Raw genomic sequence first — 20,060 nt, 5'->3', positions numbered from 1 at the left:
AGATTGTGTCAGACTGTGTCAGACTGTGTCAGACTGTGTCAGACTGTTTCAGATTGTGTCAGATTGTGTCAGACTGTGTCAGATTGTGTCAGACTGTGTCAGACTGTGTCAGATTGTGTCAGACTGTGTCAGACTGTGTCAGATTGTGTCAGATTGTGTCAGACTGTGTCAAGACTGTGTCAGACTGTGTCAGATTGTGTCAGACTGTGTCAGATTGTGTCAGACTGTGTCAGACTGTGTCAGATTGTGTCAGATTGTGTCAGACTGTGTCAGACTGTGTCAGACTGTGTCAGACTGTGTCAGATTGTTTCAGACTGTGTCAGACTGTTTCAGATTGTGTCAGACTGTGTCAGACTGTGTCAGACTGTGTCAGACTGTGTCAGATTGTGTCAGATTGTGTCAGACTGTGTCAGATTGTGTCAGACTGTGTCAGACTGTGTCAGACTGTGTCAGACTGTGTCAGATGTGTTTCACTGTGAAGCCATGCTGCGGGAGACGCTGCCGTCGGGCTCATTAAAGCAGAACTATGCAAGACTTGCTTTAGGGCTCCCCCTACTGGTCTCCTGTGAAAGCTCGCTGTGAAACCTCCTCCGCATCACCCCCCCCCCCCCCCCCCTGCAGAGAGCGTCCCACTCCTGTTTCCTTTTTTCCCGCTTGTCAGACAAAGGTTTTCTCCGTCTTCTTGGTTCTGCCGTGGTGAGCAGCTCAGCGTGGCGTTGCTAACGCTAGCGAGGGTTTGATGTTTGTTATCCCTGTACTCCCGTCTGAGCGCCGTAAGCTGGTTTGTTCTCCCCAGATGTAGTCGGGTTGGATCCTCTGAAAGCTGCAAGTACTGTTTTCAGGACAGACACCTGGGGGGGGGGGGGGGGGGGGGGGGGGGGCGGCTACTCACTGCCAAGTCTGTGTTTTACCCCCACAGGGATTCTGAAAAAAATTTGATGCAGTAACAAAGTTGCACAGTTCTGCTTTGAGTGTTTTTCCCTTGACCGCTACTCCAGCGGTTGTCGGGGAACCGATTCCTGCTTTGTGGATCGACGGTGGTCTGGAGCCACCTTGGACCGGCCGGTCCCCACCGGCACCATAGCATTCACTGGCACAGAGGACGAGGAGGAAGAGTTCGCTGCACAGGTGGACTCTGCAGACTCTTCACTGGTCCGGTCTGGAGGGGAAGACCACGGCCCCAAGGGAGGCGCCGAGGCAGGACGGGTAGGAAGCACCACCGGGTGTGGCAGGTAGGGGTGGGCGATACGGCCTAAGATTTATATCACAGTACAGTTTGAAACTTACAACATAGACGGTACAGATCATGATAAAAGCCAAAACTTCCGCAGAAATTTTCTAGTTTGATGTATGGATTTCAGCATAACAGTCTTTTAACGGTTACCATGGTTACCACAGCACATGGTGAAACAAGGAAGCAGGAAGTGGTTTTTAAACTATTAAATAACAGAAGTCAAATTACTCTGAACCCAAACCAGGTCCAGATTACAGATCAGGGGTCGGCAACTTGATTTGGCGTCTGACCAATTTTTTTTGACTGCTCCCCGTTCGTCGGTGGCTAACAGCTAAGCTAACAGCTGACTGAGGCACCGCTGTCGGCAGCTACTTTTACGAAGCGTCCCTGAAGGCAGCAGGAGCTGCAGGTTGTTCTCTGAATCAGAGGGTTTCAGGTGTTTCACAGGTAAAGAAGGTTCAGGAGGAGCTGGACGCTGACAGGTTAGTGGGCGGAGTCACTGCCTCCGTGAAGCAGGAGCCTCAGATTCTCTAAAGCATCTGGCGGCCAGATGTTGTTCAGCCGCCAGTTACAGATCAATGTTTTAGATGTTGCACCAATCTTTTCCAGGAGCTCTTCCTCTGTCTGTTCTCCGCTCGCCGCCGTCGCTGACGTTGTGTTCTTCTTCTTCTGGGAACGGGCATCTAAAACGTTGCATTACTGCCACCTAGTGGACGTAATGTGCTATCGCGGTTGGGCGCTATGACCAAAATCCCTACCGTGGGCCACATTTATATCACATAGGGTTGAAATGGTTTATATCGCCCAGCCCGAGAGACAGGCTCCCTGGACGCTGCCGCTGATCACCATCATCATCGCCATCATCATCATCGCCATCATCATCATCACTATCATCATCACCGACATCATCACTGACATCATCACCGACATCATCACTATCATCACCATAATCACCATCATCATCATCACCATTACTATCACCACCATCATCATCATCACCAGGAAGCTTCTGGATTCATTCGTTCACTCTAACAGTTCTGGATCTGCAGGTCAGGAACTCCTTCCTTCTTGGTTGTGCTCAGAAGCGAAGCGGCCGTTCAGGTTTCGGCCTCGCTGCTCCCAGCATCCCTCAGGCCTGCAGCTGAACACAGGAAGCCAGGTGTGTGTGTGGCTGGTGAGAGGCCCTCAAACCTTGTTGTGGACTTTAAAATCTCGAAAACAGATGGATTTGGGTTTTGATTTACTTCATTGCTTCAGTAAATCATGATTTTTCCTTTTCGCTGCCGGTCTGGGGCTTTCTTCATAGGACGCTGTCTGTTGTGACCGACTTGACTCAGAGTGATCCAGTGATCCAGTGAAGGCAGTACAGACAGAAGGATCTGAGCCCTGACCTCAGACGGTGGGTCAAGGTCACGCATGGACCAGTCCACTGTGGACAGATGTCCTGCACTGTGGACAGGTCCATGATGACCACTGCTCATTTTTCCAGTCAGTCCACTGCAGATGGAAAGTGTCCAGCGAGACGGTCTGTCTCTGGTTCACCAGGGCTCAACTTAACCCTGGTTCACCAGATCTCAACTACCATCTTGGCCTGAATATAAGACCATGTGTTTTTCTTCCAGGAATGGTTTTCTCTGAAACGGGGTGGTGCTCTGATGGAGGACTGGGTGGAGGACTGGATGGAGGACTGGGTGGAGGACTGGATGGAGGACTGGGTGGAGGACTGGATGGAGGACTGGGTGGAGGACTGGGTGGAGGACTGGGTGGAGGACTGGATGGAGGACTGGGTGGAGGACTGGATGGAGGACTGGGTGGAGGACTGGGTGGAGGACTGGATGGAGGACTGGATGGAGCCAGAGTCCCGGGGAGCTGTACTGCCTCTGCTCCATGCAGTGGCTCCGCCCCCCGTTAGGGGGAGCTAGTGAGCTGGACAGAGAGTCAGCCTGCAGCAGAGAGAAGAAGACTGAGCAGAGTGGCTGCTGCTGGTTTTTCTAAGCTTCATTTCAAACAGTATCCAGAATACCTGCCTGTCAGTACTCGAGTATACTCAGCTGATGTTCAGGATGGAGGGGGAACTGATACTGGTGAGTTTGTCAGTTTGTTTTGAAGTTTCAACGCAGATGCTAATTCCGTTAGCATGTCAATGGCGTTTCCATTAATAGTTAGCATTGAGCTAGCGGCTCTGATTTTAAATGCTGACTGGTTTAGTTTTCAGACAGTGATGTGTGTTGTGGTACAGCTTGTGTGTTTGTTCACTTCTGTGTTTATCTGGTTGGTTTCAGTTTTCCAGCCTTCAGGAGAAAGTAATAAAAGCTCAGAGCAGCTGAAACCTGCTGCTTTCTCTCTGAAGAACTGTTCTCTACAGGCCAGACTGAACCCAGCATCCAGGAGGCTGAGTTATTCATGTTCATGAAGCTGAACAGGACTGGAGTTTGATGGTTATAAAGTTATTTACATCATTGATGCAGTTATTGAACCTTTAAGGCTCTTAATTGTTGCTTTTTTGAGAAAGACAATTGTATTTTTTATTTAACACTGCAGTATTTTTTTATCTTAAATCAGGTGAAATGTTCTCTCTGCTCTGAGTTTTTGAGTTTAAATAATTGTACAATAAAAAGTTCTCTTATGAGTGACCTTATTGTCTTCAACAGATTTTTATTTTCACTAAATGATATTTGAAAAAGAGTTGTCTTACATTCAGGCCGACACAGGAGACGGTTTAGGTTACGTTTAGTTCCTCCTCTGCAGGACGGCCCCCCCAACCCCGGATGTAAACACTGCCGTCCCTCCTCCACCTTGTCCCTCCTCCATCTCGTCCCTCCTCCACCTCGTCCCTCCTCCACCTTGTCCCTCCTCCACCTTGTCCCTCCTCCACCTCGTCCCTCCTCCACCTCGTCCCTCCTCCACCTCGTCTCCACCTCGTCCCCTCTCACCACCTCGTCCCTCCTCCACCTCGTCCCTCCTCCACCTTGTCCCTCCTCCACCTCGTCCCTCCTCCACCTCGTCCCTCCTCCACCTCGTCTCCACCTCGTCCCCTCTCACCACCTCGTCCCTCCTCCACCTCGTCCCTCCTCCACCTCGTCCCTCCTCCACCTCGTCTCCACCTCGTCCCCTCTCACCACCTCGTCCCTCCTCCACCTCGTCCCTCCTCCACCTCGTCTCCACCTCGTCCCCTCTCACCACCTCGTCCCTCCTCCACCTCGTCCCTCCTCCACCTCGTCTCCACCTCGTCCTCTCTCACCACCGGGGGCAGCGTTCTGCAGGGTTCTCTTCTTGAACTCCGTCACTCGGGGTTCTCCCGGTTCCACCGTCCTGGATCGAGTCCCGGAGCTCCTCCTGTCCCCCTCCCCGGGCGTCCGGGTAGGAGGACGGTCTTCGTCCTCCGGGTTCCGTCCTGCTGGGCTCACAGCTTCACCATCGAGAACCCCGGCCTGCAGTGGAACCGCCCTGCCGACGCGCCGGCACCTCCATCTGATCAGGAGCATCCTGCGGTCCAGACGTCCCGGCTGACCGCCGCTAAGCCCCGCCCACTCCTCACAGCGCCACGCCCCTCTGGGTGATGACTCCAGTCTCTGTTCTCACCTCCAGCAGGTTCTCAGGAGGAGACGAGGTCACCTGAGGAACCTGATCTAGACTGGACCTGCAGCAGAACCAGAACCCCAGGAGCAGAACCAGAACCCCAGGAGCCAGGTGGACTGGTAACGACCCGGTCCCACTGGTCTAAACCCACCTGTTCCGCCTGTAGATCCACATTTCTACTGATCTAGAACCAGGTGATCCTGAATCTTCTCCCACCTTAGGAACATGTGACTCAGCTGAGACCTGGACTGGGTTAGTCCCCCCACCCACAGACCTCCGGAGACCTCCAGAACCCCCAGAGGGCCCCCCTCACAGACCAGTACCTCCTGGACTCACCCCAGGCCGCCAGGCAGTCGATCTGCAGCGGGAGCTTCTCCAGGATCGGGACCGACTCGTAGGCGTCGTGCATGATGAGGAAGAGCTGATGACTGCAGGACTGTGCTGGACCGGGTCCTCCGGGTCAGGTCCTCTAGACCGGGTCCTCCGGGTCAGGTCCTCTGGACCGGGTCCTCCGGGTCAGGTCCTCTGGACCGGGTCCTCCGGGTCAGGTCCTCTGGACCGGGTCCTCCGGGGGCTCAGATGACTGCCTGAGGAGCCGTCAGGATGGTGTTGGTTCTCAGGTCTCCATGAAGTCCTGCAGAGGTCCAGGAGAACTGAAGCCAGATCAACTCCGGGACCGGGTCTTCAGTGGTCCAGCAGAAGTGAGGTCCGGGACCGGGTCTTCAGTGGTCCAGCAGAAGTGAGGTCCGGGACCGGGTCTGCTCCGGAGCCTCCAAACATCAACAGCTGATCGCTAGCATGTTAGCCAGAAGTTAGCGCTGATAAACATTCGGACCGGAAGCAGCTGTCCTGTCTTCCGGCCGGGCTGAGGGCCTGGACCGGCTGCAGGGGCCGGACTGACCGCGGTCCGGACCGAACGGTTCGGGTCTGTGAGGTCTGAGAGCTGCTGTTAGCTGCTGAGAGCTGTTAGCGTTAGCTCCCGCTCACTTCCGGGATTGTTGACGGCGGCTGCGTGAGGCACGTGACTGACGTCTCACGAGGAGCTCATTAAAGGAGGCGTCATCACGCAGAGGCGCTGCGTGACCAACACACCGCCTCATGAACAGCACGAGCTCCACCATCTGTTCAACCCGTGAGGCTGTAGTTTGTGAGGCTGTAGTTCTGCTGTGAGGCTGTAGTTCTGCTGTGAGGCTGTAGTTCTGCTGTGAGGCTGTAGTTTGTGAGGCTGTAGTTTGTGAGGCTGTGCTGTACTGTGAGCTGGGGCTATGGAGAGGTTAAATAATGGAAAAGTTTGACCTGTTGAAGTTTACTGTTCAGAACAAGGATCTGACCGGGTGTGAGCACACTTGTCAAGGAGGACACAACACAGGAAGTCACACTAATGAGTTGTATTAAAACCAGTTCAGCCCACCAACAAAATTCAGTCCGTTAAAAGCTCAATAAAACATTTGGGGCTACATCTAAAAAATAAATAAATACATAGAATAAAACAAATGCCGGTCTCCAAGCTCTTCTGTTCTGCTCTGGGATCCGGTCCGGGGATCCCTCCTCGGTCACGCGTGCCAGGTCTCCCCTGAAGGCAGCGTCTTCCTCTGCTCCGGTGTGTGTGTGTGTGTGTGTGTGTGTGTGTGTGTGTGTGTGTGTGTGTGTGTGAGTGAGAGAGACGGCTGCCTCCGGCCGGTCTGCAGCTGGAACCCTGCGTGGAACAGAGCAGATCTAAACGCCCACGCTGTAATGATATCAGCAAATATGTATTTGCCCAGCAGTGATGTTCAATGTGAATGCTGTTTATACCTCCGGACAGCAGGGGGCGTTCGGGGGACTGTGAGTTGATGCACCGGAGTGTCATGACATGTTGGAAGTGATCCTGTCTGTAAATATGTAACAAGTTCTTCAGATAAAGTATCTTTCTCTTCAAACAACGGCCTGGTTACTGAGAACCCAAAGCAGAAACAAACCCGCTGTCAGAAGAGGATGCTGAAGAGAGGTACCGGATGCAAATATGAACAAGGAGGACGAGCTACCGAGGCAAGCTAATGTTAGCCACCGAGCTAGCGGAATTGATCCATCAGTTCAAGAGTAAACGTTGTGTTGCCAACCAGCCCTGAGAGAAAGAGGACGAGCGATGGACGGCTTACACCACCTCCCGCCCTTCAGCTTACTGGGAATGTGGCTGAAAACTGGAGGAGATTCAAGCAACGCTTTGCTTTGTACTTACCGGCGATTGGACTTGATGAGGCAAGTGACAAAAAGCAAGCAGCAGTGTTTTTGGTGAGGACGCACTAGAAGTTTATAATAACTTCACACTTGCTGATGGAGACGGCATGAAGCTAAATAAGATAACACACCTAAGAGAAATGTGACATTTGAGAGGCACAGATTCTTCACACGTGTACAGAAGACAGGAGAGACAATTGATCAATATGTGACAGAGCTACGGAACAGAAGTAAGACGTGTGAATTTGGAGGACTGACTGACTCTTTAATGGTCTAAGAGAGAGGCTATTGAGAGAGGAAAATCTTGATCTGGAAAAAGCATTGAAACTGTGCAGAGCGGCTGAGACTGTAAACGTGCAAGCAAAGGAACTATTCAGTGACAGCTGCAAGGTTGATGCTGTGAACAAGAACATGCACAGAGTCAAAAAGAGTGCTGCCTCTGAGACTGAACTCCAGTCAAAGTCACCAGTTAACAGAAATAGTAAAGAAAAGACTTGTGGTCGTTGTGGCACGCAGCATCCTCCTAAAAAATGTCCAGCATATGGTAAAACATGCAACAACTGTAACAAAAATAACCATTATGCCCGGTGCTGCAGAAATAATGTCCAACACAAAGCAAGGTCCATGCAGTGGATGAAGATGACACTGAGGAACTCTATGTAGATGCGGTGACGGAAAACATTGTGGAAAAGAAGGATTGGATGATGACACTCAAAGTGAATGACACGCACATGGAGGTTAAACTGGATACCGCTGCCCAAGCCAATGTCATATCAGAGACAGAATTCAGGAGAATCAGACCCAGACCCAAAATACATCCAACTAAAGTGAAAGTAAGTGGATACTCAGGAGCAGAAATACCTGTGAAAGGAAAATGCATGGTCAAAGTGACACACAAGGACAAAGAACACACACTAGCGTTCCTTGTGGTGCCAAAGAACGTGCAGCCCATACTAGGTTTACACGCCTGTGAGAGACTGAACCGAGTCAAGACAGTGCTTGTTGTAGAAACTGATGATGTCTTGGACTATGATGAGTTGATGAAAGAATACAGTGATCTGTTCCAGGGTCTTGGCTGCCTTTCAGGAGAACACACAATCAGAGTGGACAGCAGTGTGCCACCAGTCATTCACCCATGCCGCAAAGTACCATTCGCTCTTCAAAAGCCACTGAAAGACGAGCTGGACCGGATGGAGAAGCTGGAGGTGATTGAAAAAATCGATGAACCTACGGAGTGGGTGAGTTCTCTTGTCATTGTTGAGAAAAAGAATGGAAAACCAAGGATATGTATGGATCCTAGAGATTTGAATAGAGCTATACAGAGAGAACATTTCAAACTCCCCACGAGAGAAGAAATAATGTCACAGTTTGTAAATGCGAAGTACTTCAGCAAACTAGATGCGTCATCAGGATTTTCGCAGTTAAAGCTGGACGATGCAAATTCAAAACTATGCACATTCAACAGTCCATTTGGCAGATACAGATTCCGGCGGCTGCCATTCGGCATTGCTTCAGCACCCGAGGTGTATCACAAGACAATACACATGATCTATGAGCACCTGGAAGGAGTGCACACATCAGTGGATGACATCACTGTGTGGGGAAGCACGAAAACAGAACATGACATGAGACTGAGAAATGTTCTTGAGGCAACCAGGAAAGCAAACCTGAAGCAAAGAACAAAGAGAAATGCCAGCTTGGAGTGAAGGAACTTGTTGGAGACATCGTGAGCAGTGAAGGCATCAGACCAGATCCCAGAAAAGTGTCAGCAATCGAAAATATGCCGAGACCACAATGCAAGAAGGATGTACAGAGGTTCAATGGCATGATCAACTACATGGGAAAATTCATACCCAATCTCTCTGAAAAAATGGCTCCACTGAGACAACTGACAGAAAAGAAGATTGAATGGGAGTGGAATCATGAACATGAGAAATCGTGGTGCGACTTGAAGAAGTTGCTCACAGAAGAGCCAGTTCTGACATTTTATGACCCAGTGAAACCGATCAAGATCTCATCAGATGCATCCCAGAGTGGGCTTGGAGCAGTTCTGATGCAGAAGCACGGTGACTGGCAGCCTGTTGCATATGCTTCGCGATCCATGACAGGTGCAGAGACAAGATATGTACAAATGGAAAAAGAACTGCTCAGCATAACATATGCCTGTGAAAGATTCCACCAGTTTGTGTCAGGGCAAGCGATCAGTGTTGAAACTGACCATAAACCGCTGATTGCTTTGTTCCAGAAGCCACTCAATGACTGTCCACTGAGAATCCAAACAATGATGATCCGACTGCAGCGCTACACGCTCAACGTGATGTACACCCCTGGTAAGCTGATGTACACAGCCGACACCTTATCCAGGGCGGTTGACCCAAAAGAGCCAGCAAACACCAAAATGGACACTGATGTAAAAGCATATGTGGACATGATCACGAGCGCACTGCCTGCTGCAGACAGGAAAATGGAGCTCATCAGAACAGAGACAAGCAAAGATGACACGTTACAAACACTGTGCAAAACTATCATAGACGGATGGCCTAACTGTAAACAAGACTGTTCGCCTGTCATTCAAGAGTCCTGGAACTGCAGAGCAGAACTGTCTCTGGTGGAAGGCATCGCCTACAAGGGAAGCAAACTCCTCATCCCAAAGAGTCTAAGAGGAGACATGCTCAAGAAGATACATGCAGGGCATCTTGGCATCGAAAAATGCAAAAAGAGAGCACGTGAAGTGATGTATTGGCCACGGCTTAATGAGGATGTGACGAATGAGGTCTCAAACTGCTCAACATGTTTGAAGTACCAAGCAAGTAATCCTGCAGAGCCACTTAAGCCACACCCTGTGCCAGGCCGACCTTATCAGAAGGTGGGTGCTGACCTCTTTGCTTCTGGAGGAAAGGAGTACATTGTGGTCAGACTATTGTTCCCTGTATCCAGAAGTCAACAGATTGCACACTACAACTGCTGAGGCTGTGATTACATCCATGAAAGACATATTCGCAAGACATGGTGTGCCAGCTGAAGTTGTTACAGACAATGGACCGCAATTTGCCAACATGAAGTTCAGACAGTTTGCCACAGCATGGCACTTTGTTCACACAACATCAAGCCCTCACTACCCGCAGTCTAACGGACTAGTGGAAAAGTCGGTTCCAACGGTGAAGAGACTGATGAGTAAAGCACGAGACAGTGACACTGACTTCTACCAGAGCCTGCTGGTCTCCCGCACAACGCCACTGGAGTGCGGTGAGTCGCCTGCTCAGCTCCTAATGGGACGACGCCTGAGATCAAACCTGCCCATCCAGGATGGCCTACTGAAGACAAAGGACGGAAACAAGGTGAAGAAGTTCAAGGAACAGCAAAGAGCAAAGCAGAAGTTCTATTACGGCAGAGGAACAGAGAACCTACTGGAACCACAAGCTGGGGACCCAGTGAGGTTTAAAGACAAATCAAACACATGGACACAGAAGGCAAATGTTCCGAGTGAAGTTCAACCAAGATCATATAACATTCAAACAGAAGATGGAGCTGTACTGAGACGAAATCGCAGAGATCTTCTCAAGGAACCTGCAACTGGAGAACAGAGGATTGAGGCTACTGAACAACCTCAACACACACTCAAGACTCCATCACCTGAGTCACCGGCCCAGGTGAAAGAACAAACAGCCAGAAAGTCTTCAAGAAATGTGAAGCCACCCGAGAGACTCATTGAACAGATTTAAATGTGTGTATATGTTGGTTGTAAGGCTGTGATGGCGTAATGTCTTTAAGTTTTAAATACAGTTGTGTACTTGTGTGGTACAGACTGAGGTTAGTACAAGCTGATTTTGTTGTTAATTTGAAGTTAATTGAGTTTAGCTTTACAAGTACAAAGAGAGTTATCATTATTCACATATTGTATAGATCAGGTGAGACAATGTTAATGTGTCAAGACGGATTAAGATTGTATGCTTGTAATTAGGAAATGTTCAAACCTGTGTTCTGAAGAAGAAGAAAATGTTATTGTGATGGTAGCATAAGTCTTTTATCTTGTTAACTGAGAGAGGTTATGTTTATGAAAATAGAAGGCGATTATTTTGAAAAAGAAAACAAAAAGGAAGACGTAATGATATCAGCAAATATGTATTTGCCCAGCAGCGATGTTCAATGTGAATGCTGTTCATACCTCCGGACAGCAGGGGGCGTTCGGGGGACTGTGAGTTGATGCACAGGAGTGTCATGACATGTTGGAAGTGATCCTGTCTGTAAATATGCCGTAACAAGTTCTTCAGATGAAGTATCTTTCTCTTCAAACAACGGCCTGGTTACTGAGAACCCAAAGCAGAAACAAACCCGCTGTCAGCGCGGCTCGTCCGACCAGGGCGACGGAACCTTCAGGGTACTCTCGGGCCGGGCAGGGTTTACGTGGCGTTGGAGCACCGGCGGTCCCGGCGTGGTCCCGGCCCGCTGTGCGTGCCGTCCTCCCTCAGAGCTTCCCCCTGCTGCAGCGTCTCTGGGAACACCCGGCGTCTGCCGGCGTCTCCGCCTGCTGGTCACGCAGGGCGCTCAGGGACTGGAGGCATTGTGGGAGGTGTCAGGCGGAGCGGCCCGCCATTCGAAAACACAAACGAATAAAATGCACTGCAAAATAAATACTACACAAAAACACAGAAACATCACAGCACACATTAAAAATCTCAAATTCAAACAATCTAAAAGGCCACATCCTGGATCCTGGATCACACTACTGAGAGGCTGTAGTTTGTGAGGCTGTAGTTCTACTGTGAGGCTGTAGTTCTACTGAGAGGCTGTTGTTTGTGAGGCTGTAGTTTGTGAGGCTGTAGTTCTACTGTGAGGCTGTAGTTCTACTGAGAGGCTGTTGTTTGTGAGGCTGTAGTTCCCCTGTGAGGCTGTAGTTCTACTGTGAGGCTGTAGTTCCCCTGTGAGGCTGTAGTTCTACTGTGAGGCTGTAGTTCCCCTGTGAGGCTGTAGTTCTACTGTGAGGCTGTAGTTCCCCTGTGAGGCTGTAGTTCCCCTGTGAGGCTGTAGTTCTACTGTGAGGCTGTAGTTCCCCTGTGAGGCTGTAGTTCTACTGTGAGGCTGTAGTTCCCCTGTGAGGCTGTAGTTCTACTGTGAGGCTGTAGTTCCCCTGTGAGGCTGTAGTTTGTGAGACTGTAGCTATACTGTGAGGCTGTAGTTCTACTGAGAGGCTGTAGTTTGTGAGGCTGTAGTTCTACTGTGAGGCTGTAGTTCTACTGTGAGGCTGTAGTTCTACTGTGAGGCTGTAGTTCCCCTGTGAGGCTGTAGTTCTACTGTGAGGCTGTAGTTCCCCTGTGAGGCTGTAGTTTGTGAGACTGTAGCTATACTGTGAGGCTGTAGTTCTACTGAGAGGCTGTAGTTTGTGAGGCTGTAGTTCTACTGTGAGGCTGTAGTTCTACTGTGAGGCTGTAGTTTGTGAGACTGTAGCTATACTGTGAGGCTGTAGTTCTACTGTGAGGCTGTAGTTTGTGAGGCTGTAGTTCGACTGTGAGGCTCTTTCAGGCCCTCTTCCTGTAGTTTCCTGGCGGAGTCGTTGTACGACAGGCGGAGAGCTGGAACCACATTTGGCTTCGATGTTCTCGATGAGCAGAGAATGAAGAGAAGCTTCTGCTGCCCGCCCACCTTCCAGTGTCTTCTGACTGTCTTCTGACTGACGGTCTGTCTCGGTGACGCTCATGGTCACAGCTTCTCCCCTCTCTGCTGCCCCCTGCAGGAGTCCTGCAGCTGGAATGAAATCCCCTCAGACCATCCAGGGAAGAAGAGGACGTCTTTCTGTAAAAACCGACTTCAGAGAGCTGAAAACACCCGGTCTGACTGTTTCTGTGAGGCGAGCTGTTGTTTATCCAGAGGCGAGTCGGGGAAGGTTTTCAGGACGGACACAATGGAAGTGGACGGTATTTTTGTTCCCCCTCGTCAAACTCATCAAATACACAATCCAACAACCCCACAACACTTTGGTGGACACGTTATAATCCACACATTCACTACGCTGTGGAACATTGATGCTAAATGACCAGATTGAGTTGTTTCTGTGAAGATTGCTGAGACGGAACTACTTACTAAACATGGCGTCTGGGCGTAGTGATTTCAAAAGAAAAAGTAGTTCCCAGTATTTGCTTCAGTGTCGTAACAAAACATGTCGGAACAAAAATACCGTCCACTTCCATTGTGTCCGTCCTGAAAACCTTCCCGACTCGCCTCTGGATAAACAACAGCTCGACCTCAGAAACAGTCAGTCTGCTGCTCTGATGACTGAGGAGTTGAGCTCAATGGGCCAATTTGCCAAAATGCTGAAGTATGGCTTTAACTATATCTATCCTGATTTTACATACAAATTATATTTAACTTTTTCTGGTTGGGTTTTTCGTATTTTTCTACTTTTCTTTCTACGTTGTTTGCCGCTGCGACCCTGCAGTTTCCCCATGTGGGACAAATGAAGGACTTTAATTCCGTTTCCTTCTGCTTTGTCGTCTCCACGTAGTTTCTCTGAATTGTGCGGTCCTGTACGGCAGATGTTTTGTTGGCGGTGAGGACCGCAGAGTCCCTCGCATTTTGTCCCTGCGGTAGATTCTTATAGGTACCTGCTTTGGCCGGAGGAGCCGCTGTGCAGAGTCTGGGGCTGGTTCTGTGCAGCGAGCTTTATGGGTAAGACCCCAGACCCTCATCAGCCACGTCCCCAACGAAGTTTTCCACTGGTTAGAACTCCTGGAACGACACTGACCAGAAGCACTGGACACGACCCTGGCTGATCTCTGCTTTCAGCAAATTCTGTGAACATCACCCCTCGCCTCCCTTGGGGTGCTCAGTGTCACCCCTCACATCACTCAGGTACAGGAGGCGGTCACTTTATGCAAGCAGCTGCCGAAAAGTGTCTGCGCCCTGTCACTGAGATCATGCTTCCTGTGTAATTTACAAAAAAACACTCAGAAATATTCATAAAGAAAACTTTATGAAACGTCCGCACAGCGGAGAGCAGTGGAGACAGAAACACGGCGATGCGCGTTCCCTTCGGGGGCAGGCAGTTTTCAGCACGACACCGGAACTCTGGTTCCTGATCTAGAACCTGCTGCCGGGTTCTGATCTAGAACCTGCTGCCGGGTTCTGATCTAGAACTCGGGAGCTGCTCGGCCGCAGGAACAGGCCGAGGAGAAGCAGCACCGGGGAGCCGCTGGGCCAGGCATCTTCATCCCGCTGGCAGCGGAGCGGGGGAGTTCCGGGGTCTGCCGGGAGGAGCGTCCCCATGAGGCCGCCAGGGGGCGCCGGAGCCGCACGATGCTTGGCCGAAAGTTCTCCAGGCGGCCGGAAGGGGGCCTCAAAGTAGAACAATGCTGTTGAAGTGAAAGCCTCACGAATAACATCGACAAGAGAAGAACCTCACAGCACGGCTGGTCACTGGGGACCTGGAAAAAATATACGAATAATAACAGACCTTTCTGAGCTCACGTCACAATCGCGTCACAATCCAAAATGGCGGCTCGCGTCAGCAAAAACAAGCCTGTCGTCAGTGAGAAAACACATCGGACTCAGAGCGGTTTTGGCTTTTTTGTGCATTTTTTTTCTTGAAAACAGCAGCGGCATGACGTGTGAGCAGAGCGGCCTGCCGGAGAGGCTGCAGTCCGCTGCCAGCAGAACCTGGACTGGACAGGCGTAACTTCAGGTGAATGTCCACAAACTGGAGTCACGACCCCACGAAATGACCAGATAAAGGATGTACGAGGACCTGCACACCTGTCTCATTCACACCAGGTAAGTTCTTTTATAACACACATGCAAGTTCAAACCAGCAGCTGGAGTCAACCTTTGACCTACTTAATGTGAGCCTGTTGACGGGAGTGGTGTTTCTACATGCTGCGTGTTGTTTTGTTTGTTTCAGGAAAGTTCACCAGCGGCAGCACGAGCAACAGGAAGAGTCTGGAAGCCTGCCAGTACTTCCAGTAGGAAGGGTGGAGAACGTCTCGTCACATCCACGTCACCACAGCCAACGTGAAACCGTCACAGACACACATCACATCACACGCCACATCAGATACGTGCACGCAGCCTGGTACGTGGTTCAGCCACATCCCGCTGTGCATGTGCACGTGACGGATAAAAGCCTTACACTGGAATCAGTTTATTATTCATGTTTAACTCGTCATGTTGTGATGTGCTGAGTAAATAAAGACAGAAACATTTTCAAGTTTTCTGTTTTATTATAATGACATTAAAAAAGCCTTTTCAGCAGACCGGAACGCCTCCCCAAACAACCTGAACGATGTCAGTTCAACCAGCAGAGTTAATTCTTCAGCACAATGTGGCACCAATGTGTTTTGACTCCTGGTACACAATGCTGTCACCGAGGTTGACTAAAACTGCACAAGAAATCAGTTTGTTGTCAATCCTGCCGAGATCACGTTCATCTACCTCATCAGTCAAAGTTTTAGTTGCAGACAAATCTGGACAGACTTGGTGTTGGGCTGAGATGTTTTCTCTTCTGACAGCAGCAAATCTCCGGCGGTTTGACTCTGATGACTTGGGGTCAGTTTGGGTTTGCTTGAAGATGGAGGGAATGGAGTGATGTGTAGGATCTTCGCTGGGTCTCCCTGAAAACAGACAGAAAATGAATAAATGAGGCTCGATGATGATGCATAGTTCCTACAGTCAGACTGATGTTTTTCATGACTCCACATTGAATAGAATTAAATTTAAAGTCCTTTATCCGTCCCGCAGGGGGAATTGCAGGGTTACAGCAGCACAACGTAGAAAAGAAGGTGAAAAGGTGTCGGGAGCTGCATTTAGATACGGCTGATGGCGCTAACTGCTTGTGCAGTTTTGAAGTCATTTGTACGGTGGCCCTGAGGTGCAAAACACAACAGCAAATCAGAAAACACAACACAAAAAGAGAAAACACAACGGCAAAAGAGAAAACGGAAACCGGGAGACGTCAGTCTTCTTCTTCTAATGATTTCCGGCAGGCTGTAGGCTTGTTTAGCGCAATGCTGCCCCTGCAGGTTAAGTAGTGGGTGACATCAGTCGTCGCTGATTGGACGAAAGAACAGGTCCGTCCTTTGAACCGGAAAGAGTCACAGTTCGCCACTAAAGCCCCTTTTCCACAGTTTCGGTGCGGTTCAGGTCTGCTCAGTTCGGATCGGATATGCGGCGTTCTAGCCCGCGAAGCAGCCAGCCGTCTGTGACGATCTGTTCCGCCGTCTCACCGCGACAGCGACGCAAACCTTTCCAGAAAGTCTACTGAACACCGGCCTTCCCCGGAGGAGCGGCGGCTGCCTCCATCGCTGCAGAGGAGGTTCACCGGAACCGAACGGTGCCGTTAGAAATGGAAAAAAGGGGGAAAAAAGTGAAAAAACCAGCGTGGTCTCCGAGCGGCTGCTCTCCGTCGGCTCCAGACCCGGTCAGCACCGCGCAAAAGGCAGGAGACGGAGGACGGCTGTGTGGACGGCGGCGGAGGAGGAGCTGGTGGCAAGTTTTCAGACTGTGAACGGTACAACCAGCAGCGTTACCATGCCGCCATCCACCACTGAATTCTGAGGGTTTTGTCTTAAACGTGTATCCACGCAGCGCGCTAGCTGGTTAGCATTAGCACGCGGCTAGGCTAGTTAGCTTTGCAGCCAGCTGGACATCATATTCCATGTAGCGTCGTGGTGTTGCATGTGGTTTGTGTAACGTTTCTGCAGGAGGACAGGAGTCGTCCTCCTCTGGGCCCGGGGTGGAGGACAGACGGAGCATCCACTCCACCTCCACCTCCAGCCGGACCGTCCTGTGTTATGAAGCCCCAGCAGCCGGGAGGTGAGCAGCAGCCTTGTTCATGCTGTAGATACCGCAGGAAAGGAGTCAGCATCTATACTGGTGTTCTGTCAAGTAGAATTCTATCAAGTATCACATTGATCCGTTCACCGCTGCTGCTCCAGCTGGATCCAGGGCCCAGTGTGCAGGACTGCTGCTGCAGAGCACTGGAATTAATCCATGCTGCTGGTTCTGCAGCCCCACTGCGCTCTGTGAACTGTGGATGTTTACGCTGAGCAGCTCTCCTCGTCCAGAGTTACAGTGAACACAAACTGGCGAAGTAACAAAAACTGCTGGACAAACGACAACAGATCATATTGATCCACTACAGAAGAGCAGAGCAGTCAGCTGATCGGCCACGCTCTGCTGCTACACCCTGGAAATAACATCCAGCAGTGTTCCTGTCCTGGAACGTCTCCACCAGCTGCACCACAGGCTCTGATGGGCGGAGGCAGGGTGTGGGTGGCAGTGCCTTGCTCAACGGCTCTCTTTCCCCCTTTGCTTTTTAACCAGGAGGAGGCTGGAGCTCCACCCAGACCTGACGGAGCCCTGAGAGAAATCCAGGCTTCAGGTGAGCTGGGAGGAGGAGGAGGAGGAAGAGGAGGAGGAGGAGGAGGAAGAGGAGGAGGAGGAGGAGGAGGAAGAGGAGGAGGAGGAGGAAGAGGAGGAGGAGGAAGAGGAGGAGGAGGAGGAGGAGGAGGAGGAGGAAGAGGAGGAGGAGGAGGAGGAGGAGGAAGAGGAGGAGGAGGAGGAGGAGGAGGAGGAGGAAGAGGAGGAGGAGGAAGAGGAAGAGGAGGAGGAGGAGGAGGAAGAGGAGGAGGAGGAGGAGGAGGAGGAGGAGGAAGAGGAGGAGGAGGAAGAGGAAGAGGAGGAGGAGGAGGAGGAAGAGGAGGAGGAGGAGGAGGAGGAGGAGGAGGAGGAAGAGGAGGAGGAAGAGGAGGAGGAAGAGGAGGAGGAGGAGGAGGAGGAAGAGGAGGAGGAGGAAGAGGAGGACGAGGAGGAGGAGGAGGAGGAGGAAGAGCAGCAGCATCTGAACCTGCAGCTCCTTGAAGGTGAAGCAGGGCAGTGAGGCTGAATCAGGCTGGTTTGTCCTCTGAGCAGCAGCAGAACCAGGACTTCAGACGGTCCTGCAGAGGGTCTCTCTGCTGGTCCAGACCCTCCTGGTCCTCTGCTGGTCTCTCTGCTGGTCCAGACCCTCCTGGTCCTCTGCTGGTCTCTCTGCTGGTCCAGACCCTCCTGGTCCTCTGCTGGTCTCTCTGCTGGTCCAGACCCTCCTGGTCCTCTGCTGGTCTCTCTGCTGGTCCAGACCCTCCTGGTCCTCTGCTGGTCTCTCTGCTGGTCCAGACCCTCCTGGTCCTCTGCTGGTCTCTCTGCTGGTCCAGACCCTCCTGGTCCTCTGCTGGTCTCTCTGCTGGTCCAGACCCTCTCCACTGAAAACAGTTTTCAGCCCGAATGTGTCTGAATTCTCTGGTTCCTGCTCAACACGAGCTCAGCAGTGTTTCTGCATTTGGCATTTCCTTCTCAGTGGTGGAGCTGAATGGAGATGAAATCACTCCGTTTGTAAAGGTTGTTCGTGGTGTTTTGAACACTTTACATGGTGATTATTATCATGAGCTTCAATCCAGACAACTCTGCACTGCGACACGTTACAGTAACAGGCTGCTTTATGGAAACACACTTCAGTCTGACTGCTGCTGAAGAGCCAAAGGTGAGGCGGAGCCAGAGTCCTCTACCTGTAGGGAGAAGCCAGGACTGATGTCATGTCACCCTGTTACAGCTTTAAAGGTGCTGTAGGCAAGATTTGGGTCAATTCGCCATCTTGCTTAGGGTTACCTAAGCAAGATGGCGAATTGACCCATCTAAGATGGCGATTTGAAACCCAGCACAGCCAATCCTGTCCTGTTTTCTCTGACATCACGCCCTTACGCAAGTTAAGCCCCTCCCACATGAACGTGCGACAAACGCCCCTCCACCAATCACGGTTAGAGCCTCAGGGGCTCTTCTGATTGGTCAAAGATACCTGGAGCTGTGGAGATTCCTTTCAGCTCAGAACAGAGACAGATGGAAGCGCTGCGCCCTCGCAGTAGAGCAGTGATGCTGCACTCCTAAAGGATTATCAATGGATACTCCAACATTTAATCCAAAGAAAACAGAAAAATTAGCACTGACTAGTAAAATCCTGCCTACAGCAGCTTTAAACACCACTGTCACTAAATACAGCCTTATGAAACAATCCTCCTGCCATCAACCAGCTCTTCTTCTGAGCCGGCCTCATGTCGACAAGCATGCAGTCTCTGCACAATTCCTAGGACTGGTGTGAAACTACACCTTTAACAGCAAACTGTTTTGTCTGTCAGAAAAAAAATGATGAATTTTACCCAGTTGTGAGCAGATCTGTGGCTCATATAGAACAGAACAGACTGGATTTATCTCACCGTGGAGGCATTCAGCTCTGGAGGCTCGTCGAACAAACGGCTGCTAATAAATGAGGACATTTACAAATAAAGAATAAGTCATCGAAATCAAAAAGAAGAAAACACTGAACTTGATATACAACAGATCTAAAATATAACACTACTGCTACTAAAATATAACTGGAGCTATAATATGTAGAAATATGTACAGATATGGACTTAATGCATTTTGAAAATGTGATGATCAAGGGTTTGTTGGTTTGTTTTGTACTGTTGGAGCCTGGACTTCCGTCCCGCTGACTCCACCCGGTTCTTTTATTCTATGCTTGGTATAAAGAACGCCAAAACAACTGACTTCAGATTATTACCATTTATTTAAGTATAGCCAAATGTAATGCTCAGCGCTGGACCTTACAGGGAAAGATACTCAGTATTTCGCCCCGAAAGGATCCTGATTGTTGATGAATCAGAGTTTTTGTTCCATGTTCTTCTGGGCTGGGCCCCGACAGAGAGGCTGGACTTTGTTCGCAATTGGACAATTTGGTATTGATGTCAGCTGCCAACCGAGAGCTGACATCCTGATCCGGTATGTTTGGAACACTAGTGAGTGTGTGTTGGTTTCTCCGGAACGTGTGGGTATGTTTACACCTTAGCAGAGCATCTTATAACCTTGGTGTACTTCTCTCAGGAAAGGCCTAATATACAGTTAATACAATTATTCCATAGTAGTAGTGCTAATTAAAGTATATCCCTAACAGTACGACTCACACGTTTTCAGCACAGCGTTTTCAGCCACGGTGATTATAATTCGTGCAAAT

At 50.4% G+C, this 20,060-nt stretch overlaps 1 protein-coding gene across 1 annotated transcript in view; it reads right to left on the bottom strand.

Moving 5' to 3' along the window:
• The window catches only part of vps39 (VPS39 subunit of HOPS complex), a 35,315-nt gene extending 29,493 nt beyond the window's left edge, over positions 1 to 5,822 (bottom strand). The window contains 1 exon segment of the mRNA XM_030087178.1: positions 5,150 to 5,822. Within this exon segment, the coding sequence (XP_029943038.1) occupies positions 5,150 to 5,222 (73 nt within the window). The 5' untranslated portion in view covers positions 5,223 to 5,822.
• Between the last annotated feature and the right edge of the window lie 14,238 nt (positions 5,823 to 20,060).

Source organism: Salarias fasciatus, unplaced genomic scaffold (genome assembly GCF_902148845.1).
Source record: "Salarias fasciatus unplaced genomic scaffold, fSalaFa1.1, whole genome shotgun sequence".
NCBI classification, from domain to species: Eukaryota; Metazoa; Chordata; class Actinopteri; order Blenniiformes; family Blenniidae; genus Salarias; species Salarias fasciatus.
This window is presented reverse-complemented; position numbering and strand designations above follow the sequence as displayed.